General features: G+C 57.6%; 4 protein-coding genes across 4 annotated transcripts; 2 read left to right on the plus strand and 2 right to left on the minus strand.

The window, feature by feature from the left end:
• Nucleotides 1-110: 110 nt before the first annotated feature.
• On the plus strand, nucleotides 111-9,236 carry VOLCADRAFT_102822 (uncharacterized protein; the record flags this gene model as incomplete). Its single annotated transcript, XM_002945825.1, has 11 exons — nucleotides 111-176; nucleotides 413-544; nucleotides 2,491-2,548; nucleotides 3,038-3,466; nucleotides 3,851-4,083; nucleotides 4,278-4,433; nucleotides 4,731-6,203; nucleotides 6,560-7,144; nucleotides 7,500-7,616; nucleotides 8,033-8,098; nucleotides 8,645-9,236. The coding sequence occupies 11 exons, from the start codon at nucleotides 111-113 to the stop codon at nucleotides 8,690-8,692; spliced, it is 3,363 nt and encodes a 1,120-aa protein (XP_002945871.1). The 3' UTR covers nucleotides 8,693-9,236.
• A 143-nt stretch (nucleotides 9,237-9,379) lies between these two features.
• VOLCADRAFT_102823 (uncharacterized protein) lies at nucleotides 9,380-16,515 on the minus strand. Its single transcript, XM_002946175.1, has 12 exons — nucleotides 16,126-16,515; nucleotides 15,598-15,768; nucleotides 14,506-14,589; nucleotides 13,894-14,136; nucleotides 13,245-13,375; nucleotides 12,706-12,866; nucleotides 12,014-12,132; nucleotides 11,505-11,674; nucleotides 11,033-11,158; nucleotides 10,581-10,728; nucleotides 10,242-10,361; nucleotides 9,380-10,082 (listed from the first exon to the last, which is right to left on the minus strand). The coding sequence occupies exons 1-12, from the start codon at nucleotides 16,489-16,491 to the stop codon at nucleotides 9,846-9,848; spliced, it is 2,076 nt and encodes a 691-aa protein (XP_002946221.1). The 5' UTR covers nucleotides 16,492-16,515; the 3' UTR covers nucleotides 9,380-9,845.
• A 155-nt stretch (nucleotides 16,516-16,670) lies between these two features.
• Nucleotides 16,671-18,194, plus strand: VOLCADRAFT_86272 (uncharacterized protein; the record flags this gene model as incomplete). Its single annotated transcript, XM_002945826.1, has 4 exons — nucleotides 16,671-17,152; nucleotides 17,398-17,651; nucleotides 17,972-18,116; nucleotides 18,167-18,194. 4 exons carry the CDS (start codon nucleotides 16,671-16,673, stop codon nucleotides 18,192-18,194), a joined length of 909 nt encoding a protein of 302 aa, XP_002945872.1.
• A 2,390-nt stretch (nucleotides 18,195-20,584) lies between these two features.
• VOLCADRAFT_86273 (uncharacterized protein) lies at nucleotides 20,585-24,738 on the minus strand (the record flags this gene model as incomplete). Its single annotated transcript, XM_002946176.1, has 8 exons — nucleotides 20,585-20,694; nucleotides 21,342-21,828; nucleotides 22,167-22,274; nucleotides 22,664-22,684; nucleotides 22,852-23,013; nucleotides 23,421-23,581; nucleotides 23,894-24,011; nucleotides 24,595-24,738. The coding sequence occupies 8 exons, from the start codon at nucleotides 24,736-24,738 to the stop codon at nucleotides 20,585-20,587; spliced, it is 1,311 nt and encodes a 436-aa protein (XP_002946222.1).
• Between the last annotated feature and the right edge of the window lie 86 nt (nucleotides 24,739-24,824).

Consider the following 24,824-nt stretch of genomic DNA (forward strand, 5'->3'; position numbering starts at 1 on the left):
GCCTAATTTCAGCTATTATGTCTAAGTTTGCCAAGTGGTTTGTTTGACTTTTACCTAGTCATGTCTGAAACAGGCGTAAGGGCGCAAGAGGACGGGCAAGCGCAGCTGAGATGTCAGCCTTGGTGGAAACTGGGGGAAAGAATGTCCGCCGGGAACAAAATCTCCGGCCTGAGCAGGTAGTGCCTTGCTCCCTCCAGCTTCCCGGGGCCCAGGAACGCAGCTACCCGGACCCCTTGCATGGAACGTTGCACGGGGTAGCATGGCCATGCCGCTTTGACTTCGTGTGCACGAATACTTGCTATCGGCATAGTTTAGCAGCGGGGTCTCTGCGGGGTGCGGTAGTGGGCCCGGGTGTACTGCCTCACGGTGGGGGCACCTCACGCTTCTAATCCCAGTCGTGTGCTGGTTGCAGGTTGAGGCGCTGCGCCTCAAGCGCGAGCCAAAGGATCTGACAGTAACATGTATAGGGCAGGAGGATGGCGAGGGCAACGTGGAATATAAGTACCGCATTAAGGATCCGCACCCGGTCCGATTACAACAGCTGGTACGTGCTCTCTGGGCATCAAACGCTCACATGGTTGGTCCTTGTGCTGTACAGCGATAGGCTGCTATGTCTCGGTAAGGGCCAGCCGAAGGCTGTCTGAGATAGTAGATAACATGTAAAAACACTTCAGGAAGGTTATTTTGGTATATACTCAACGAAGAAACATGTCGTCGAACTAATTGAAATACTTAGACTGATATGCCGTAGCAGTGCGCCTGCTATTTGAGATCCACGTTAGTCAGGTATGATTCGCCAACTTCAGCCTGGTCAACTGCTGCCATCGCATCCCTCTTAGTCTGATCCACCAACCTGTTAAGACCAGCAAAGCGCCAGCACCCCGGGTCCAATTACAACTGTCTCCATCTTATGACATGTAAGTTTCGATAACTGTCCAACCCTCCCCCTCTCGAGCGAGACTCTCTCTTGCTCCGTGCAACCCCTAATGCATCATACCAATTTTCCATGTATGGATTAACAGTCAGTGGGACCCGAACCGAAGATCCTTCGGCAGCGCTCAGCGCCATTGGGACTCATAACCTGTTAAGACCCGCAAAGCTCCGGATCCCCTTTGGTCACCATTCTCTGGTATATGTATGTTTCGGTCCATTTCCAACACAATCCGACAGAAAGCCTGCATGTGCGGCACTCCAAGAGTCTTCAACGGATCGGAACCTGCAAAACTTGCAGATGCTCTGCTCACCTGTGATCCCCCCATAAGCTCTATTTGTTTCTCGCGGCCAACAACAAAAAAGAAAACGCATTACTTTCAAACGATGCATATTAGCAGGGATAACAAATCGCCTGCTCCAGCTGCTTTCTCAATCGGGAACCCCATCCAGTGCTTGTATGTAGCCATTTCAATGCCTGGTTGCTTTCCATCCGATCGGAAATCGTGTGGTACTGCAGAGCCACATGACGACATCAACTGGTGACGAAGCTCAGAAAGGATTAGCCCCGCCGGAATGGGTTTTCCGGTGCGGCATTGTTGTCATCGGTCATAGCCCCAGGGGTAATCAAGTCCACATCTCAAAACGTAAGATCCTCAAAAAACGGAACAGCTTGGGCGTCCAATCATCTCCCCCCTCAACACCAGTATGACTTCCTGGCGTAGAGTTGCGTGAGCAAGAGACCTCGGCTGGGTCACTACCTTGTTCCAAAAAATTGATAGCAAGCTTGGAACAAAAGTAATGTAGGTGACATTGCGCAAATTCAGCAAACGGCAGCCTGTATGGGGACCGTGCAGCTCCTACTATTCTTGCCATAGGGTCAATCAGACAGCTCTCGAAAAGATCCGCTGCAGGGATGTTAAGGTGACGGCACTTCGTGGTTCTTGACAGACGTCACAGCCATAGATAGGAGCAAATGGGATGAACTTGCACTTCGAATCACCTGAAAGTCTGCCAGGCACACGCTTTCCACCTCCTTGGAGTGGGCAAAACCATGAGTTCGCACTTCCTAACGTTGGGCATCAGCCCAAAAACGGAACTGAGATCCCTAACAACATCGAGCAGAGCCTGCATGCGTTACAAGGATGTACCCAGCAGGCTGTGGTCATCAGCGTAAAGCAATAGTAATTCCTCTTTGCCGTCGATGTAGGGAGCGTCAAAACTCCACCGCCCGTTCCGTGCGTCCCTCTCATCTACCGTGTCCGCAGTCATTTCGATAAACAACCCGTACAGCTCATTGCTCAGGGGCCATCCCGGCTTAACAACTTTCCTGGACTCGAAATGTTTCCCTGTCTCCCCTTCGCTGCGATGACCACCTCCTAGATTTTGAAAATGGCATCCTCTAACCTCAACCAAAACAACTTTGGTGCGTGGNAGTCCAAGAACGTTGTTCTGCCACGCACCAAAGTTGTTTTGGTTGAGGTTAGAGGATGCCATTTTCAAAATGATGTCCTTGACTCTCACTGTCGTACTATGGGCCCTTGGTTGCGTCGCCCGCAGATTACCCAGATGAAGTACCGCTTGTCAGAGGGCAATGGGGAGTGCTTCTATTACATCGGTAGGTAGCAGTCTACCGTCGCCGGTCCCAGCTGTTGCGGGGCATGGTTAAGGATGTGCTCGTACGTTGGATACTGTGTCTTTACATATTGCGTTTTGTGCAACTTCGCGGGCGTAAGCACAGGGTGCTTACACTTGAGGCGAGCCGAAACAGAGGGTGCTACCACCGCATGCGCTGGGCAATACCCAATCTGTGTACCGCTAAAAATAAACATATAATAGGATCAGCCTGAGAGCGGGCCACGGAAACTGCCCTATGCACTCAGGCCCTCTGCCAGGATGGCCGCGTGATATGGTTGCATTATGCGCCCTGCTGCTGTCGCGAAGGAACTTGCCAGATGGACATGCTCTCCTTTCGCAGTCGCTTGCTGGGGTAGACCATGGAAGGCCACAAGACCATGGGTAGCTGTAAAACCCGCGTACACAATGCCAGACTGCAAATGGTGAACGATGCTGCTCAAACTTGCATCATCCCCCGCCCTCTGGACAGGCATTGAGGATAATGGATACCCCAAGGGCCTGGAGCCCGCTGACTTGGAGGCCTCCATTTCGACGCTGCAGCGCATGGCATCCTCCCTGGACGCCTTCGTCACGCTGGTGCACTACCTGCCTGCTGCCTGGGGCCGCCGGGCTGCGTTGTTGCGTGTTGCCACCAGCACGGCCCAGGAAGCTTGCCACACCGACCTGCGCATCGCAGTGGCGGGCAGCGTAGATGCGGGCAAGTCGACGCTGGTGGCGGTACTGACTCACGGGTCCAACGGCCGGCCAATGCTGGACAACGGCCGTGGCCTCGCACGGATGAACGTGTTCCGGCACAAGCACGAGATGCAGAGCGGCCGCACGTCCAGCATTTGTCACCAGTTGCTGGGGTACGACAAAGACGGCCATGTCATCAATTACGCGACGCCGGCTGCAACGGGTTAGTCCGGCAAGGCCAGCACCACCGGCAGCGGGCCGTAGGGCGATGGACCGTAGAAGGATGGCACGGTCCGTGTGTATGGGCCTAGGTGTTTTCCTGAAGCACAAAGTGCCGATTGCTGCAGAGCAATGCTGCACAGGCTGCGTAGCCCTGCACTTGGGCAGCCGTTGCATTAGTCGCAGGGTGCACTTTCCAACAAGCGGAATTGATTCCCCTCTTGGTTTTAAGCCTCCTTCGCATCTTGATTCAGTACCTGTACGCTGCCGGGCAGTCTCCTTTTGCCCCCTGGTTAGGCTTCAACCTGTGCAGGAGTTCGGCGTACCACTTACTCTCCACCCTGTCCTTACTGTATGTCCTCCAACTACCCCTCCGGTCCGCAAACAGCCTCAGCGCTGTCCCCCGCTGAGATCACCAGCTGTGCGGCCAAGGTGCTGACCTTCCTGGACATGGGCGGACACGAAAAGTATCTCAAGACGGCTCTGTACGGCATGACTGCCCTGCTGCCCGATTTCGGTTTGCTGTGTGTGTGCGGAGTGGCGGGGCTCGGGCGGATCGCCAGGGAGCACCTGGCGGTAGCGGTCGCGCTGGAGGTACCCGTGGCGATTATTATCACTAAGGTGTGTTCATCAGCATATCCTACTGTTTTAGGGAGATGAGACGGGCACTGTACAGCCTGACCTCGAGGACAGTCTGGCCAGCAGCTGCTATTCTTACCTTTGGTGTGTTGCGTGATTTGCCTTGCCTGTTCCCCTTCAACTTGCATGTGCGATACGCTTTGCCCGGGATGTAATATGCTGTGCTGTGATGCCAGGTGGAGCTAGTAAATGCGGAGCGCTTCGCGGCTGTGGTGGCTGAGGTGCGGCAACTTGTGGCACTCATCATGCGACACGAGAGCGGCATGGGGACAGTACAGCAGCAGCAGAACCCTACCGCTGCGGACCCCACCGCTGACGAGCGACGCGTTGAGGTGTGATGCGTACTCTTTTGGCAACACGCAGGAAGTTCTGTCCGGCCGCGCGCTGAGGGACGATGACAGGGGAAAAAGGCCATGCGGCTTTCGGACCAGGGTGCTTGTCCAGGTGTAGCGTCCGGCGCCCGGACAGCTGCTGCAGGTGTAGCTCCTACACGTGTACTCCTATCCTGGCAACGCGGGTACACTTCGTCACATGTAATTCGTGTGTGGAGTGGAATGTGAACGCAGTGCACCTACCTTGACGTCGGTCGTCACTAAGCATGGTACTTTTGACCCTCCCATCCCCTGCAGGCCGCCTCTCCGCTGGTTACCACTGAGTCAGAGGCCCTGGCCAGTGCACGCGTGCTGTGCCAGCTGCGTGCAGACTCTCTGGCCTCATCCGCAGCGCGTGGCGTTCTGCGTGTGCATATGCCCATCTTCGCCGTGTCCGCGGTGTCCGGCTCGGGCCTGCCCGTTCTCCACACTTTCCTCAACGCGTTGCAGCCTGCCGCACCACACAAGGGCGGGTGCAGCACGCCGCTGACTAACGCCAGCAGTGGCGGCCCTCTCCTGTCGTCAACCGCTTCGGGCGCCTCCGTTAGCATAGGCGCGGATAGCAGCTATGATGGCACCAGCAGCTGCGGCGGCACGTCAGCGGGTGACAGCCCGCGCGCAGGCGCCGCTAGCGGTAATGGCCCTGTCACCTTCAATAGTTTAGATGGGCCTGCGGTGGCGGCTGCTGCTGCTGCAGCTGCTGCAGCCGCTGGGCCACAGCAGCAGCTCCTGTACGCCCCCGCCACCGCTGCCACAGCGGCGATGACACCGGCGGCCGCAGTGGCTGCGGAGGCGCAGGCGGTGCATTTCCAGGTGGACGGCACATTTGAGGTGGAGGGCGTGGGCTCGGTGGTGTCGGGTACGCTGGTCAGTGGCATGGTACGTCTGGGCCAGGAGCTGCTGCTGGGACCCACCGCCACTGGCGACTTCACCCGTGTGGTTGTGCGGCAGTTGCAACGCTCGCACGTTCAAGTCAAGCAGGTGCGTGCGGGGCAGACGTGCACCATCGCCATTAGCCCAGCTGTGGCGCCGCCGCCAGCGGCAGCTGTAGCAGATGCCGCCACCACGACAGCAAGCAGCACAGCCGCCGCTGCGTGTAGAACGCTGCTCGACAGTGAGATGCTACCGTTGGGAAGCTCGCCCGGGGTAGGACGAATGGCGGCGGCCGCGGGCGCCAACGGCGGTCGCAGGACATCAGAGACAGGCTTCGAGGACGCTCTGGCAGCTGCGCAGACAGCCCTGGATTTGTGCCTTGGGGGCGACAGTGACGGCCTTGCGGCCGATGGCGGTGCCGATGACGACTTGTTCGGATTTGATGCGTCCGACGGTCCTACGTCGCCGCCTTCACGCAGGGTCAAGGTCACCTCTCCCCAGCCCTTTCTCGGCAGCGACGCCTCAGAGCAGCTCTTCCTTGGATCCTCTTACGCCGGAAAGAGCATCCCCTTGTCCATGTCCGTGTGCCAGCTGCATTCCACAACAAGCTTCTGCGTCAAGGGCGGCAGGGACGGTGGCGGCGCTGCTCCCGGCTCCGCAGCAGCAGCAGCGATGGGCGGCTGTGCGGCCGCTGGCCTGAGCATGGCCCCCAGCAGCGCTCTGTCCACGTCAGCGCCGGCCGCTCGCACATTGTCAATGGGCTCGGCGCCTAGTCCTTTCAGCGGAGTGGCGCCCAGGAGTAAGGGGGCGGTGCTGCTGGAGCCTGCACTGCAGCCGAGGACCAGCTGGACCTTCGAGGTGAGGTGTGGAGGGGCCCCAGACGGGTCATTCCTGGGTTGGGGCCGTCGAGATACAGGGGTAATGGGATACGGTAAGGAGATCCAGGGGCCGGTGCGCCGGGTTACGAGGCAAGTTACGGAGCTCAATGCGCCCGGAGCAGGTGGACAGTATGGCTATCCTGCGTTGCGGGAGTCGGGCTGGACGCCGCAATTTTGCGTGGCGGTTCAGCAGTAACAATACATCAGTTAGCTTGCAGATGTGTGAGGCGATCTTCGCGCATGGACACAAGCTTGCTTGCCGGTTCTCAGCCAATTGCTGTTTGGATTAGCGCTCCTGCGCGTTATCTCTGTCGTCCCACCTTCTGCATCTCACAGGCAGTTTTGATTCTGCTAGGCGGCCACTGGCCCCCGCGCGGCCTAGTGTCCGGCCGCTGGCCGCCAGCAGGTGACGAAGTGGATGCGGCCATGGGCGTGCTGCAGCTGCAGCTGGATCCTAGGCATGCAGACACAGCCTCCGCGTCGGCATCGGAGCTGCAGCGCAGCAGCAGCAGTAGCGACCCGCCGACGTCTGGGCAGTCAGGCAGCATGACACCGGCCAGCGGCGGGGCCGGCGATGGCGGCGACGTTACGGCTGGCGAGAAGGTTGGCGTCAGCAGCAGCAGCAGGCGCGCCAGTGGCGGAGGCACCGGCCTGCGTATCGGGGCGTTGTCGGACGAAGGCGGCGGCATCAGGAGAGTCCATGGAGTTGGAGTGCCGGCGCATGAAACGAACACGGGAAATGCGGCGGCTATGGCTGCGAATGGGGTAAAGATGCGGCCATTCGCAGGCCCCGGTCCGACAGGACGCCGGGGTTCAGCGAGTGGAGGCAAGACACTCGGCCTGAGAAGAAGGCAGCGCTCGTTTGTGACAGTCGTGCACTGCGGCAGTGTACGACAGCCCGCATACGTGCTGATGATGCAGGTGAGTGGGGGAAGCGGAAGAGAGGGTTTTGACGCCTCGAGCATTCTGAAGCTTGTGGCGTGGTTGATTTGAGTCAACAGTAAAGGAACCCGCCACTGTGGTAGCGAGTGCCTGCGTCCCCTGTGACCCTGTGCTGGTGCAGGAGCTGATGGAGGATGGCCTGGCAGACGACAACCGCACAAATGATTCGTCGCCATACTGCTGTCCGGAGCTGCGCATCTCCGCCAGTACCCGCGCCGCTGCCGCCCTGCTGCACAGCGCAGCAGCAGCACCCGCCGCCCAGCTCCATTCCCATACTGCAGTATCAGCGGCCGACGGGCCTGCCTCAGAGGTGACCCTACCCTCAACCCCGCAGCAGCCTTCGGACCATGACATGGGCTGCCTAGTGCGGGTGGCGTTCCGATGGCAGCACCGGCCGGAGTGGCTGCGCGAGGGCGCCAAGCTACTGGTTCGGGACCGTGGTGATGGCCGGGTGGCGGGCGCGGGCTTTGTCCGCAAAATACTTTTTTGAGCGGCATGTCCACAGCAGAGACGGTGAAACCGGAACTGGGAGTCCCTGGGGTAATTGAACTGCGGTATAGGTGAACGTGAAAGCGGATAAGGTGGTACGGGCTGTCGGTAGATATTGCAGGCAGGAAAGGTGTTGTGCGGCGCGAGTAGAGGGGTGCTGTTTTTTTCCTGATTATGCTGAAAAACTGAAGAGCTTGTGCGTGAAGGCTTCTGTGGCAAATCATGAAAAGTTAATGCTAAGGGGGTTGGTTAAGGCTTGGGATTTTCATATCTTGCATCAATTGCTATATTTGACACGGCATGGGCAACGTTGGATTGATCTTGTTGGATCGCTTCGGGCAATTGAGCTAGTTGCTGACGGACCCTTGCCGCGTCCAGCTGGAGGCGAGGTCGTCATGCATGGGCGTGATCGGCATGAGCAGGGCCAAGCAGATTTTATTTATGGTAAGACGGGTTTCGCAAATCGATGACGCCCTTGTCGCTGGTGTTTGAGATCTGTTACTGGCGTTGGCGATCGTTACACGCCGTGCATGTGCGTGGGGTGTGCTGGCAGCGGGATTCCCCGTGCAAAGAAGAGTAGCGGCGGCCAACATGCCAAGATGGGTCACTCCATGCAAATGCTGACTTCGCAGGGCCTCGTGGAAGCATGTTTGGCCATTGTTGCGAGAAGGGACCTGAAATAGCATGGAACATGGCGTTGGCCGTTGTTCCATCCCAGGACAAGTGGCATAGCGAATTAACACGGACAGTTGACATGGGCTTATAAATGGCAGTGTATTTGCTGTGCCTTATGTATCGTATAGTCGATTAACTACTTACAAATGTGCTACAACCCTGGCGCCTAACCAGGGTTGACGCCAGGCCGGCGATGGACGGCCACCGATTGGGAAACTGGCCAGCGCATTGGGCTCTTTTGGACTGGGGGATGGATTTATGGATGGGGGCACATTCGGCAAACTCATAGCCGTGGTGCCGTACCCTGTGATGCAGTACACAGGTGCCACGGGCTCTTATGCCATTGTGTACTTGCCGGCATAGGTTGTATTGAGGTGTCATCCTGGATCCTGGGACGGCGAACATAAGCATTGGTAGTGCAGGCGGCATCGACGCGACAATTGCACGTCTTGAAGCACCACACTTTAGTGGGTGCGAACTGTTTTGCGAGCATAATACGACGTATGGCCTGTGCGAGCCATATGAGTCTCATAAGTATCGGGCACAGAGTCAAGGTGGTGGTTGTCATGTTGCGTACTGAAGTGAGGTGCTAGCGGTTCACAATGCACCAGTTGGCCGTCCACGGCTGAAGGAAACGGACTGAGCCCAATACTATTCCTTTCAATGTGTCTTTGTTTGTCGATCGAGACGACAGGTATCAACATGGCTGCCTATGGAATCGCAGGTGTCTTTGTTTTGTTTTCGTAGCTGGGGGACAGCCGAGCGGATTGTCGGCAGTCATATCGGTGCCGACGAATTAATAAATTTTGGGGTGTTTTAATATCCCGCACACCGGTCTGTGAGCAGGGCACACGTTGACGCGGGAAATTTGTGACGCGGTTCCGACTTTTAAGAAATACTAGAAGGGCTATTTGTTCAGATGGGGGATTGATTGCATGGTTAACCACCCCAGCTACAAATTCACCATAAGCCGTCATTACACACCAGTCACGTCGCTTAGCTGCATCAGCATTAGCTATTAAATGCAATTCACGAGGCCGCGCGGCCGCCATCTGATGATGGTCATCATCGTAAGAATCACTGCCTGGACCTAAACCAACCCCTTGCCAAGGCAAAAGATCCTTGTGAACCTGGAGAAACACTTTTTTCTCTGAGCCTGCGGGCCCAGCCTGGAACAGCCTGCCAACACCGAGATCGACTCCCCATCCAGTGGAATGCCGCGTCACTACCTCCAAAAACGCTCCACCCCGTATCGCATTGGCTTAACATGAAATAATTCGTACGCCTACTGTCCAACCAACCGGCCTTATTCGTGTTCGCCAGCCTTCTCTTCGTGGTTTCCATCCACAAGGCCAGATACGCTTCCCTAGGCCGCTGGATGTCCTCCTTTGCAGCAACCACTCATGCCCAGGAGCCGCAGGCCCGAAGCCGTCATAAATGCCAGCGCGAACCTTGCGAGCCCTACGCGCAAATGACAATAGCTCCTCGACCCCAACCAGCGAGCAGAAGCCGTCCTTCACGCGTCTTCCGTCGGGGCGCCCCCATCCGCTGCTGACTTCTGCCCCTTGCCGCTGAGCGTGCTCTCCTTTGAGCGACTGTCCCGCTCCTCCACCATGAGCGTCCTCACATCCTCCAGCTTGAACATGCCGTGCACAACATTGTCGCGAGTGCGCACGTTCACAGTCTGCTCTGCCTTCTCCGCCTCACCCACCACCAGAATATAGTTGTATTGGGCCAGCTGAGCCTCGCGGACCTGCACAAAAAAAACCGCCACGTGTTTAGTCCAGGTTACAGCCCCGGCTGTCCCAGCTTCCCATCACAGCCCACAAGCCCGGAGACCCAGAATAACAGCCTCCGCCGACATAGGAGAACACAGACAGCACCGGCCGGACCGCCACCGGGATCCGCGCACCTTCTTCTGCATTTTGCGGTCGCTGGCATCCACGTCGACGTGCAGCCCAGCGGCCCGTAACTCTCGGCGCACATCAAAGGCGTACTGGGAACTGTTCTCGCTGATGGGCACCACCATCACCTTCGAGGCACAGGCGCGAAGGGTGAGCAGCGGCGGCACTCCATTCTTGTGACCGACTCTAAACTCGGGTTAGGTAGCCCCCCATACTCTCCTCCATCATCCAGCTCACGGAAAAACGCCCCATACGCGCAACAGCCTGCACTGCCCATATGACAATTTTTACACCTGAGCAACCATGTCCTGTCCTCGATCGCCCCTCCCAAGCCCCCACACACGTACCTGGCGTGGGTTAAGCCAGAAAGGCCATTTGCCCGCGAAGTGCTCCGTGAGAATGGCGAACATACGCTCCACGCTTCCCAGTACAGCGCGGTGCACGATGACTGGCCGCTCCAGGGTGCCGCTCTCGGAGGCGTACTCCAGGCCGAACCTGATGCAGACAGTGGCGGGGCGAGACGGGGAAGGTGGTTGTTGCAAGTGGCAAAAAACGTGGCCCGGGGGAATCACGGGGTCCGGAGAGCAGGTCCACGGAGCGATGCGGAGCACGCGACTCGTCATTGCATGCGGTGCGTGGGAACCAGATTGCAGTTGCATGCCATGGTTCGCTAATGCGTGGTGCCCACTTTGACGCGTTTCCCCCCCACTCTGCTGCACGTTTCGGGGCAGTATCCGCAACCCTGCCTATCCCTCTTTCCCTCTCCAACCCCTCATCCCCTTTCGCTGGCCACACTTACCGGATAGGCAGCTGGAAGTCGAGCTGCACAGTAGCGCACTGGAACTTGCGGCGCAGCGCATCGTACACCGTGATGTCGATCTTCGGTCCATAGAAGGCCCCATCGCCCGGGTTGAGCACCCACTCCCTGCAAGAATCAGGGGTTGTGAAGGACGAAGGCGCCCCCTCAATCCAGGGTCCAGAGTGCAGGTAAAAAAATTGTCAAAGTAACATTTGCCGACGAGTGTAACTGCGAGGGTTGCTGGTGCGGGTTGCAGAGGACGAAAAACAGGTCACATGTGTCATCCAGCAAGTCCTCCAGGTGTGAATGATACAATGCATTGACGTTCTCGTCTGGACTTGAGCGCCTCCGAGTTCACCACAGGTGCAAAAAGGTACAAAACATGAGAGCACACACCACACACACAGCACACCGCCAGCCACGCAGACACCCCTGCGGGCGCACCGCCCCAGGGCCTCTGTTCGCCGCGCACCTGCCCGTGGAGTTGAGTGCCTCTGTGAGGGCGGTCTCCGCGCGGTTCCACAGCTCGATGTCGCCCAGGTACCCCTCCGGGCGGGTGGACAGGGCCATGGTGTAGTCCAGACCAAACACGTCGTACACCTCACCCAGCAGCTTGAGGAAGCCCTGCACCTCACTCATGACCTGTGTTGTCGCGGGTGGTAACAGTTTGGCAAATGGAAAGCATGTGGGCCAAGGTAGAGAGTTGGGAGCTGGGGATAGTCTTTGCCAATAGCAGCAGTCAAGGAAAGCCCGGTTAGCGACAAAGCAAAGGACGACCATCCTTCCAGTAAACCTCTACCGGCCAAATAGAAGCGCACACACACACGCTCATGGTATGGTAAAGTATGGTATCGTGCCATTTTTGTCCGGTCACCTACACCGACTTTGATAACACACAGCATGACACGGGCCCCATCCGCAGCCACCCGCCTGGTCTGGCCTGCAGAAGATGTGCGCGTCGTCTTGCTGGAAGCGGCGTACTCGCGTGAGGCCCTGCAGCGCTCCACTGAACTCGTTGCGGTGCAGCACGCCAAAGTCCGCCAGCCGTAGGGGCAGCTCACGGTAGGAACGGGTGCGGTTGGCGAACATGAGGCAGTGGCCTGTGGATAGGCGGGAAGGGCGGAAGGGCTCCAAGTCGAGCACACAAATAACGCTGGCAAGTGCGACCACATGAACCCAACTCATTAGACGTTTCAAGCAGGGTACGAAGGGGAGCAAGGGGCACCAAGCCACGGGAAGACTTCAGGGTGGCACGAGAACACCAGGACGGTAGAAGCTGCAGCTCGGCACGGAACAAATTGAGGAGCAACTTCACACCACGCAACCGCAAAACTGCAGGGCCATGAAACACCCCCTCACGGATGGCGCGACACCTCCCCCACATGCCCCAATACACCAGTCCAGAACCCTTCCTTGCCGCATTTAATCCGACGCCACAAGGGCAAGTTATCGCATCCGGCCTTTGCAGCAATTGAGGACACCAAAGGTGAGGAGTTCTGGGGAGGATGAGGACACCCGAGCGGATCGCGCGATGGCGACACATAGCGTTGAATCATTGTATGTAACAACGCCACACATATCGTTGGCGTTGTTACATACGACGAACACGCGTAGGGCCTGGACAGGAGCCGCGCACCAGAGCTGCCCATGGGCGTACGGATGCACGGATGTACCTGGGCAGTTCATGGGCTTGAGACCGTACTCCGCCTTCTCAATCTCAAACGCAAACATGTTTTCCCGGTAGTGGTCTGCGTGACCGGAGGTCCTCCACAGGTCGAAATTGTAAATATTAGGCGTGATGACCTCCTCGTACTCGTACTTCCAATATTTCTCGCTGCATCGTGCGGAGGGGTGATCGCGGGCATGGAACCGGCAGCATGTCTGCATGCATTCTTCCCAATGTCATATCGCACCAAACCTCTGTCATTGAGGCAGTGAACTTGGGAAATGTGAAAAAAGTATAAATGGTCATAAGAGCCCCAGGCAAGGACCTAGCTAAACCCTACAACGCCGACAACTGATTGACAACTAAAAATGTCCCAGCAAGCACATTTAGGCACCAAGGAAACATGTTCACCAACGGACCCACATACAGGACAACGGCCCGTTGTTTTCCCAAGCCCAAAGCTAGGTGCGAAACGGGAGCTCCAGCCTTAAGCCTCGAGCGCGTTACTCCCGCGCCGCCTCCCCAGCCGGCCAGAATGTGTCTCACCGGATGAAGCTCATCAGCGTGTTGTAAATACGCGCGCCGTGCGGCAGGAAGAAGCAGCTGCCAGGCGACAGAGGGTGGAAGAAGAACAGCTCCTGCTGCACACCCAGCACGCGGTGATCGCGTTTTTTCGCCTGTGACAGACATGGAGCGGCGATGAAGGCGGCAGTCATATGAGCAAGTCAAGCAGCGGCGGATGGCGGGTGAGGAATGGGAAGGCATCGTGAGTAGGATGCAAAAGCAGGTCGTTGAGTTGCGTTGTGGATCCTGCCACATCAGTCTGGTCTGGAGACTCTACGGTTTAAGGTTCTGGTTCGATGCCTGCGAAACCCCCGAGATTGTTTGGAGCTGAGATTATGGCTTTCTGCTGAGATGTGGACTGGAGTTCACAGTCCATGGACCGAGATTCGCACAATGCTGGACTGGTGGCGTGATCGCCGAACCCTCTGTCTCTACGGATGCTCGGGTGACATGGTGAGGAGGGACTTTAGGAGGCAGAATCAACCGCCTTGGACTCCCAGTTCGTATGGCGCAGTGCAGTGTGGTAATGATGTATAGTGCTGTATGATGTCCAATCCTATATCAGTATCCTAATTTGTGCAATCGGCCCAGAAGCCTTTCCCTTTCTGAAACAATCAAAATCAGCCCCCACCTCCTCAATACGGTGTTGGTATTCCTTTAGTAGCTTAGGCTCCGGAAACGTGATGCCGTACACGCGCTGCAGCGGCTCCCGCTTGACGTCACCGCGCCAGAAGGCTCGCGACATGGACGTCACGGCGGCGGCCTTGAGGTAGGACGTCGAGGGCAGGTGAGGCCCCGAGCACAGGTCCACCATGGGCCCCACCCGGTAGACGGTGATAGTGGCGTCCGCAGGGAGGCCCTGGATAATTTCTATCTGCGTAACAGAACATCATCAGGTCATCAGGACAGCGCGTTACGTTACTATAAGTTTTTTTGTCGCGGCGGTATCGAGGACTGCCGCTACTGCATAAGCTGCAGCTAGTAGCTGCATAAGTATCAGCAGCTTAACGAGAGGTGAGCCCAGCGCCAGGTGAGGCTGGGCATGGCGCACACGAACACAGGATGCCGTGAAGCTGCGGGCGCCGGCACTACTTGGGGGCGAGGACAGGTGCTAGCAGGAACACCACCCGGTGGCGCGGTGGTGGATACGGTGAGCTGAGGGAGGGACTGGCTCCACTTCCTCACTTGGACAGGGAATCCAACCCACCGCCTGTAACAGGAAGGCCTCCTACAGCCCGCGCACCTTGAATTTGTTCTCCTGGAACATGGACAGCGCCTCGTCGCGGGACACCACCACGCGCTGGAACTTCTGGCTCTCCTTGACCGCCTGCACGGGGGCACATTATCATCACCACCACAACAGAAGGCAAGGCAGGGTAACGCAAACAGCAGTCAGCAGCGCAAACACCAGCTTGCAGGGTGACCCCTCCATTGTAAAAACAAGCCCTCCATGCCTTCGATTCCGCACATGGCATGGGCGGATAGGTCATCAGGCGATCTGAGAGGCTGGAACAAGAACGAAATGCCAGCTGCCCGTCCGCCCTGCTATACACTCAGCTGCCCAGCTTGAACGTAATCGACATGCATTTTCTGTCCGCTGATAATGCCTGTTGCACCCTTTCAGGTTGTGGCGTTTGCCTTGCCCATTAGTCCTCGGCATGGAAAGTAGCCCTAGCTAATTTCAGTGGCTTTTTATAACGACCCTCATTAGACTGGTGGTCAAAACTTAAATCCTGGACCCGACATGCCAGATTATGAGGCTGTTATGGACACCCATGGAAGCCGACTGGTAGATGCTAAGGCATGTGGCACGCTCCAACCGACGCCGAATCCGACTCCCTGTCCGTTGCGGAAAAAGACAAATCGCCTGCAGATTCGGCACTGCCTGCCATTGTCAGCGGTCGCAGCAGATCGCCATGTTGCGTCTGGGCCTACACCAGTAGGTACACGTCACTTTTCAAGCGCGACCCTCTCCACCTCTCCGCATGTCCGTGGCGGCTGTATTATGAGTTCAGGCCACCTCCTTTCTCTCCAAGATACGATGTGCAGTTGCCCAGAGAGCGCTAGTGTCCAAGCGCCAGCCCCGAGCAGCGGATATACAAACCCGTGCCCACTGACCCCCTCCCGCCAACGCTCCCAAATCCTCGCGACCCGGGTGGCCAGACCTTCATTTGCGGTTCAGGAACTAGTCGACCCTGAAGCCGCATCGCATAAACATGCACACGCATACAAAAGCACCCACAGTGCACAAGGGACGCTACTTCCGCTTCATGTCGGAACCCCAACACCACCCCACCCCATCGCATGGTAAATTGGCAACCTTCCTCGCACCCACCGCCTCATAGCGCTTCTCAATCCGCGACTTGTCCCCTTCTGCGAGAGTACGGTTGCCCATGTAACAGTCGTAGTAGAAGCCCTCATCCAGTGCAGGGCCGATTGTCAGGTCCACCCCAAACTCCAGCTCCAAGACCTGACCCAGCACGTGCGCGGAGCTGTGCCAGAAGGCCTGGGTACAGGGACATTGCCGGCACGTTCAAAAGGAGGGTAAAGGATAGCCTTATTTAATGGTGACGCATTGGAGGACCATGCAAACCATCAGAAGGATCCGCCACCACACGGCCCGACGCGCAGTACGGTGGGTCGAGAACACGTCAGGAGGTTACAGCGCACGGCAAGGGCCATAATGCATGCCCTGGAGGCCCCGTCGTACCACGAATACATGTGGTGAGACTGAGGGATTGGAGCACAGGTCCTATACACCCGGGAAGCCGCCACCTGCCCAAGCGGGTCTGGGACGACCCAGCAATCGGGAGGTTTCTTCAGTAACAATTGCCAGGCCCACTGGATTGCAAGGGTTACTCACGTCGCGTCCCTCAGCGTCGTCGAAGCTGAAGAGCTTGAGCGCGCAGTCGCCCTCTAGAGGGCGAAGCAGGTCCCATGGCTGGCCATCAACTTCCGCAACAACGACTTTTTTTGCCAAGCTAGCAGAAATTTCCTTAGCAATATCCATTGGCGTGGCGACTCCCTTAACAGCGGACCGCTCCTTGCCATCGGGCATAATCACTTTAATTTGCGCGTTGGCGGCCTTAGCAGCCTCTAACTTGGCCACTTCACGCGCATAGAACTGCTCGAACACTTCAACGCGCTTCTTGTAATATGGCATCTTCTCCGCAACAGGCGATTGTCCCACACTGAGCGCAGCCATGTCGGCAGCAGCACCTTCAGCCATTACGGCTGAAGAATTTAAAAGCCTGCTAAAGTTACGTTGAAAAAGAATTGTAACTTGCGAGTTGCCTGTCACAAGTGGCCTCCCGAAACAGCCCCGAAACTGTCGCAATTGAATCTGACGGTTGATTGCCAAGAAAGATAACTTTGCAAACATGGGCACCATTAATATGTTTGTATTCAATGTGTTACGGCCTCATGCACCGTGCAGCTAGTCTAGCGGCTGGCGGTGCACGGCCAGGGGTGCGGACTCGCTCGTGCGGAGGTCGGTCGATCATGGTTTCATCTATTAGCCAGATGGTTGATCTAAGCACGCTAGATAAGGTGGAGCGATTGGGAGCCAGCAGCGATAAACCCACCGAGGCTGTCCGTCGAAGTTTGGATGTCATCGCCGAGGCATTTGTTTCCCAGCCCTGCACCGCATTGTACTTGGCGGACCCGGCATCACGCGGGCTCAGCTTCTGGCGGACCATGGCCGAGGAGATATTGCTGTCGCAGCCTGCGGACAACAGGCCGCTTTACGTGCTGATGAGCGGTGAAACCCAACCCTTTGCTGCTGCGCTTGCATACACATGGCGCCCAGGCCAGCCCTTCAGCATACCCCGGACTGATGCCATGGTCCGCCCCGAGTTGGAAGCGGATTGGGAAGCGTGTGGCGACCTCTGGTAAGTGGGCCTCCGTAAATGTTAAGAGGTCAATTGGACCTCACGTCAATGGTTTTCCTTATTCCGAGCCATTGAGCAACCCTGCCGCTATGGGGCTCACCTGGGTGTCTCCGGACGCCTCAACATTGGTGCCTTAATTGGTTTCCCTCTCGGAGCCTTCCTTTGTGCCTTCCTTCCTGGCCTTTAACCCCGCAACCAAGGCGCCGCTACAGTCTATTCATGGCATCCCGCTTTCATCATCGCAGGTACAAGCTCCTCATGGACACATACAATAAATATGGCGCGTTCATAAACATCGACTTTATCGGCGTGGTTCCTGGACGCGTTGGCGGAGGCCTGGGTCGCCGCCTGTTGGACGCCATCTTACACGATGCCGACATGAACCGCCGGGCAGCCTTCCTGGCCGCATGTGGCAGGCGCAACGAGGAGTGGTACACGCGCCATGGGTTCCAGCGTCTTCATTATTACTACAGCGCCGTGTCTGGATTGCCGGGACACTGTGAGCTGACTTTTATGGTGCGGCCACCGATGGTGGCGGCAACTGCAACGGCAGCGGATTGCGTCACGGCAGCAAGTGCGGCTTCACCATAGCGGCAACCGCCATGAAAGCCCTCCGCCAGGGCGGGCGCTGCTGTTGATGGCTAGGGATGGGGCTGCCTGCTGGCTTGGGAAGAAAGCTCAAGGAATGCATGGTCCTTGCCCGTGGTTGAAAGGGCAGGTCGCTCGGATGGTTGAGGCCGGACATAGCTGCCTCGGCATCTGCCTGTTCTATTAGAGATGCAGCTGCTGGTACAGCTGCGGCTATTGCTCCATCTGCAGCTGCTGTAACCAGCACACCGGCACTCGGGCACATGCCTACGACACATCCACCAGGGGTCTCTGGCAGCTTTCCCCAGCCGCCGTCCAAATTGACCATTGGAGCCCACACCCCGCGGGGTGCTGCAGCCGGGCGGGACACGTCCAGGTGCGGCTAGGACCGCCCTCTCCCTCCAAGCCCTCCGCTACATCGAACAGAACCGTCGTACCTGGGCTGTTCTGCTGATGACACAACAATGTATGTCATCTGCAGCTGCTGGTACATCTGCAGCTGTTGCTTCATGAGGTCGAATGTTGGCAGGCAGGCAGGCTCCTTGGAATGCAGCTGCCTGTCCAGATCAGAGGGCGGAGGGATGAGCTTGAGCCGCTGGGAGGAGAGCGTTGTGCCAGTTGTGGTCTGGCAGCTTGCCGGGACTTGGGAAGGCCATGAGGGATATAATGGCGCCGAGCATGGTAGTAGCTGCGATATAGCAACAAACCAGCTTCCAGTAATCAGGTGTTGTTAGCAGTCAGCAACGAACGGCGACACGGACTTGACTGCCGATTCTGGATTGATACCTTTCAGTGTAGTACACGGTGCAGTACGACCGTACGAGTCGGAAGGGTGACCTCGTTTTTCTGGGTGACGTAGTTTCATTGTGTGCGAATGAAAGAATGTGTTCGGTTGAATTATTATTTCGTGGCATTGCTCGTTGACTTGTCGAGGAAGGTTGTGTGTTGTCTCGGGGCGTGTAGGAGTAGCAAGTATTTGAGAGGTTTGCGCTGCTGAGTCGGTCGGTAGGTGGGAGGTCTTTAGGGTCGTTCCCTGGAGTAGCCATGGATGGCACAGGAAGTGCACATCCACCTGACAGCTGATGTGAGGTTAAGAAGGAACCGTATCAGTGCGAAATCGGGTACTGAGCTGCGTACAATTGAGAGGGAGTGTTGCGACGAGTCTTCCGCCCGTGCTTGCTTCCTCACGGCAGAGAGCAAGATCCCCCAGTAACTGATTGCCTCCTGCATGCACATAATGCATGTAGGGGGCAGCCGTGCCTCTTCGTCTTGTGCTTGGTCCTCGTGCGTAACGCGTGATGCACGCATCGGTAAGGTTGCATGGTTGGGGAGAAGTGAAATGATTGAGAGATATCTACCCCGGGTTGTACACAAGGCTGAGAGCAAATTGGAATTTTTTTTGCGAGTTAATTGGTTTGTTGATGGTGTGCCTCAATCAATACATCCTTGTGTCGGTACGGGTACAGTCATTTCGGGCGTCACTTCGTTCTATCTATCTATCACGTCTGTCCGGTCTGCGCAGTCTGCAGCGTGGTCGTGCGGCAAGGATGGGCCTTGGGGCTTTTTGGTCAGGTTGAAGGTGGTGACATGACACAGAACTTCCAACCGCAGAACTTGTTTTTCGTCGGCGACTCGACCCTTTTGCGGTCAGCCACTTTCGTCTTGCCTGTTAGCATTTTTGTGAGGTTGAAATTTCCACTCCACTTATACAGTGGCGATGACTGTATCTTGAGATGTGCGTGCAACAGCTCTCACTTCTCTGGCGATGGGCGGGAGATGACGCTGTTATTAGATTTTTCCTTTCAGCATGTCACATATACTATCTGGTCTGGCCGACACTACTGTCTCATACAGTTTATGGTCCTAGGTTCGATTCCTGGGGAGACCCCCGACAGTGTCGGGATCGTGAGATTAAGGCTAGCTGTTGAGATGTTGTAGCAGCTGACCGCTGAAAAGGTCTCTCGAGTTGCTGGCGGTCGCGCTCTGCGCGTATTTATAGCACCGTACTGTGTACCGGCTGCTACAGATGTGGAGTTGAGATCACAGTTGATGGATCGAGTTTCGCACGCTGGATTGGTGGCGCTTGCTGAACCCTCTGTCTCTGCGGATGTTCGGGTGAATGAATGGGGAGGGATCCAAGAAGGCTGGATCCGCCGCCTTGGACTTCCAGTTCGTATGGCGTAGTACAGTGTGGTATTGGTGGATGGTGCTGTATGATATGATAAATCGTAGAAATGACAATGTGTTCAATCTTGGAAGCCTCCCACTCTGTAGCAATTCAACATATACTACATGGATTATTATTAATTTGTGTTCTCCTTGTCGTACGACCGTTGCAGGGAGCAACGCTGCCATGCGCAATACCGTACGAAATGTGGGCCGGCTACGGCGGATTTGGTCGCGCGTAAAAGTTGTTCTCGGGCCAGTTTGGGCCGCCGTTAGGAATGTGCCCAACGTGCAGCTAAGGAATCCGCAGCGCCGCGGCGCCGGGGCACAGGAGTGCGTGTGGAGGGACGGCACCAGAGAGGGGTTCGGGGGGAACAGGCCCCGGAAATAAATTGTGGTTACCTATGAAAACCCTCACATACAGTAATCACTTGGCCACTAATGAATTACCCAAGGGGGCAAAAACTTTAATAAAAGCGGTCGGAACCCGTCCATTGTACAGTACTGCACCGCGGGCATCCCGTACAGCGGGTGAGGACCCATCGCGGCCCCTTTCAGGCCCATCATAACCGACTGTCGCCCCATCCTAGAGCACACCACCCCTATTACCACCACCACCACCATGACCACCATCACCGCAATATAACCAGCAGAAGAGCCGCTACCCTGAAAGGGGGGCTAAGTGGCGGGTTGGGGCTTAGCCGCCCGGCGTTTGTACTGCACGGGCACCCCCTCGAAGGTTGGTCCGCTCTCCAAGCTGAGCGCCAAGCCGATGCCCTGCCAGGGCCCTGGGGGCAGCGAAGCAGGGACACCAAGCATTAGGCACCAAGCATGAGAGGTAGAGGAAGACGTAACTGCAACACCGCCCGTGCTTTAACCTGTTGAGCCGTTACATGTGTGTCTGCGTGTGGTGTTATTGCGGTATGGGGGAAGGGGGAAATTGCGCCACGGAGAGATCGAGCCACTGAGCATGCGTACACTGCCATATGCGCGCGGCCACGCTGTCTATCTGGCCCATTGCAGGTATACGCCGGTGGCCAACGGACATACATACAGATCCCTTGACAAGCCAATGTTACCAATCCCCGGGCGGGGCCTGAAAGATCGCCGCCTTACATGTCCGGCGATAGATCCCTGGCCCTGGTCGTCGCCAGTTAGTTCATCGGCCGACTTGGTGCCATCGCGGCAATTCATGTTCCCGTGGTCACACTACTATGACAATTATGGTGTTGATGGTAGTGAACTCCGTCTTGGGTTATTGACTCTGACGGCAATCAAGGACACTTCCCGGCAATCTCCTCCACTCACCCCACCTAAGTTGGCCAATTCCCGCATTCCACAGTCTACAACCCCCCCGGCGCATCAAGGGGCCCATTCAACCATTCATTCAACCTTAACACGGACACACTTCCTCTTTGCTGGTACTGTAACGCACCTTGCCCGCTCTGCTTCCTTCCGCCGTAGTACAACCGCCACCGTCCTGCTGACATGGACACGGCGCAGGGACTGCCTACGTCGCCACCGTCCCACGGGTCGCTCCCGGAGGGGCTGGGCTCCGTGGCGGGCTCCAGGACTGCTGCCGGGTAGCGCCTCCAAGATGTGCCGTCCTTGGAAACCGCCAGGCCAATACTGCGACGGTTATCGGTTGCAACAGCCTCATAGTACATCAAGAATTGGCGGTTGTCGATGTCACGTACGACACTGAGCGCAGCAGGGCCCAATGCGTCGAATGAGGCGGCGCCGCCGTCCTCGTCGTCCGATACGGCTGCGGCGCCGCCAATCGCAGCGGGATCAAATACGACGCCCTTCTGGGTCCACTTGAAGCCGTCGGGTGACGTGGCGAGTGCGACCACGAAGCGCCGGCGGGAGGTGTCGTATGCGGTGTAGTACATGCGCATGTCGCGTGGCCCCACCGCGAGCACCTGCCGTACGTGGTCACAGAATCGGAACGACAAATGATGGAAATGTCGACGGCGTACATGGCTGAGGCCCGGGAGGATGAGCGGCACAAGGGTGAGGTATCCAAGCGGCGGCGGTGTCGTGGCAGTGGCGGCGGCGGTGTCGTGAAGCCCCTTGGGTCCCCGGGTTCAGGGAACCTACCACGGTTACATACCAAGCCAAGAGCCTGGCCGCCTTTACAGGCATCAGGTGTCCTCCTTCCCCTCCTCCTGGCCCCCTCGCCGGTGAGCTCAGGCCTGCAGGTGGCCCCCTGCAGCCACACCACACCACACGACACCCTTCTCCCCGCCCCTCCGCCCACCTGCATGCTGCCGTTGAAGAGCAGCGCCGCCTCTCCCTGCGCGGTCCCCACTTCGAACAGCGCCCCCGTGTGGTGGTCCGCCTCTATGCGGGCCCAGTTGCGGCCATCCTGCCGGGGGACCGAGGGACCGCCAACACACACACCACCGGTGGCGGGCAGCGGACAGACACGGACAGCACGACCCGGATCCCGAAATGCCCCCATGCGCACTCGCTTTTCAGGAAGGGAGATAGATCAGTGAGCGGAGGATTAAAGGCTAAGGATGGCAAAAGTAAGGAGGAGGGAAGGCAACTCGGGAGGGAGTGGCCGAACAGGTGGATGCATGGGAGCAGCGCGGGACAGCGGCTGTGGCGGGTCACCCTCAGCAAAGGCAAGAATCAAGAGTACCGTAGGCAGGTTGCTAGGGTCGAACGGGGGATAAGGAAGGGACGAGAAGTGCTGGCAAAGCCAGTGGCCATGCGGTACTGGCATTGTCTGCGACATGGTGACCTTCACACCTCAAGTGCCACATCCGTGACCTACCCCAGCGGCGGTGGGGAAGCAGGACGAGGGGCAGTGGGTAGGTGTACATCATATTGAACAACAAGGCAAGACTCAGATGCGAATCGGATGGCCTCACGCGAACACTGCCAATCCCACCTACATCCCCTGCCCCTGCCCACTAGCCTCAGCACCCTGAACCAACCTGGCTCATGGCCAGTCCCGGCCGCAGCCGCAGTCCCTCCACGGGCCGCCGCTCCCCGCTGCTCGGAAAGCCCTCCGGGAGCATCACCGGCTCAAAGTCCCCTCCAGAGTAGAACATCCAATAAACGCCCACTCCGCTGCTGACGGAGCTGTTGGAGAGCACCTGCGATGCGATGTGATGTGATGGATGTGACCCATGGGTCGCTCCGCCATGGATTGCAAGATAGGATAAATAGGGATGTACTTTTACACATGTTAGTTTGAGCCGGCAGCCGGGTGGCGGTGTCGTGGCGGCGGGGAAGGTAAGCCGGGAAGTGGCCATGCAGCGAGTGGGCGGACTGTGAACCCCGGATAACAGGTCTGAGGCACGGGGCAGCTTGCTGTTAAGTCGGGTTGGCTAACGGTGTGACAGACGGTTCAAGACCCGACTTTGGCTTAAGTAGTGCAGCGGTCGCTAAGTCCCATCACGTGGGTCGCTGGCCACCGGTGCGGTCCAAGGTTCGGCGGGACCCTGGTGTACCGAGCACCCCTACAAAGCACCCTGCCCTGCCCTGCCCTGCGCTGCTCTACCTGCACGTCCGCTGGAGCTAGGTGGCACGTGTCGAAGGTCCACCAATCCCCGTTGGGACCCATGATGGTGCCCACATCTCCCGCGGCGTCGGAGCCTCGGGCACCCTCGATTATGTCATAGCCCCGAGACCAACGAATTCCATCGCGCGACACGGCGACGCCTGCAATGCAACCACAGGTGTGAGATGCAGCAGATGCCGTCCAAGGTGCGATGGCAAGCCTGCGTACCGCAATCTTGCTTAGGAGTGTAGGACGCTAGCTGGGGGTGCGCGGGACTGCGAGTGATTGGTTGTGTGCAAGGCCAGTTGACAGTACGGCGCCGGGTGCAGGCCTGACAGTTTCAACCATCCATCCTGGACTCGCCTGCCCGGGGACGATCCTCCGCTTCCACTCACCACCACCACCACCACCACTATGTCAGGCCCCTCCCCAGGCAAGTCTGCTCCCGAATCCGTGCTCAGCCACCCACCCACCGATGCTGCCAGATGAGGGCGCCAGCACATCCACCCCGGCGGCTGCTGGCGAATCAGAGCGGCGGCCGCTGTACCACATGAACCAGCGCTGCTCGTTATCCCCCACGTAGCATCGCACCTGGCACAGTCCGAGGCAGCAAGGCCGCGGTGGCGGTAAGAGAACCAGCATCAGACGCAGGGGCAGCGGTGGCGGTAACGGTCCCAGAATTCCCCCCACACGCGCCCACATACCCCACAAGTCCCCACCCATTTTGTGGTCATTAGCTATCTCGCATCTGCTTGCACTACCAGGTGTAAGAAATACTTATTAACCTCGACCCCGAATAAGCCAGGCTGCTTCAGATGGCTGTTTCCGTTTGTACAGGGCCGCCGATCACCCACCACGCCCGGACGGTATGCAACGCGGACGCGCTGCGTGCGCCCCAGCAGATGATCCCAGTGGATAACTGACGGTAACGGACCATCCGCTACCTCCAAAACACAACGCAGTGCGTGAAACCGCCTGGCAGTCGGACATCCCCCGCACAGATGAGGGACATCCCCCTCCCCCTTCTATGCTCCAGCTGCAACGTGCACGTGTACAGCCGTGCAGGTACATGCCGACGGCAAGATAAGTACAACCGTACCATAACGATAATATATAACCTTTCTCCCTGCAAAATTTGGCTCACGTGGTGGCTGGGGCCTTATGAGATGCTCACCACGGGTGAACCGACGGCCGCCTCGTCCCAGCTCCCCAGGGCACCCAGCCCGAACACCAGGCCGGCAGATAGTGGCTCAGATGGCGGGTCCGCTGTCGGGGAGCTCTCTATGGCAGCGGAACTCCCTAGGCAGGAAAGGGCCATCGTGATGGGTCGGCGGCATGGAGAAAATAACGGCTGCAAGCCGGGGTCTGCTGGAGTCGAACATGAAAGCCTCGGACAGCTGGAAC

The sequence above is a fragment of the Volvox carteri genome (genome assembly GCF_000143455.1).
Source record: "Volvox carteri f. nagariensis unplaced genomic scaffold VOLCAscaffold_1, whole genome shotgun sequence".
Taxonomy (NCBI): domain Eukaryota; kingdom Viridiplantae; phylum Chlorophyta; class Chlorophyceae; order Chlamydomonadales; family Volvocaceae; genus Volvox; species Volvox carteri.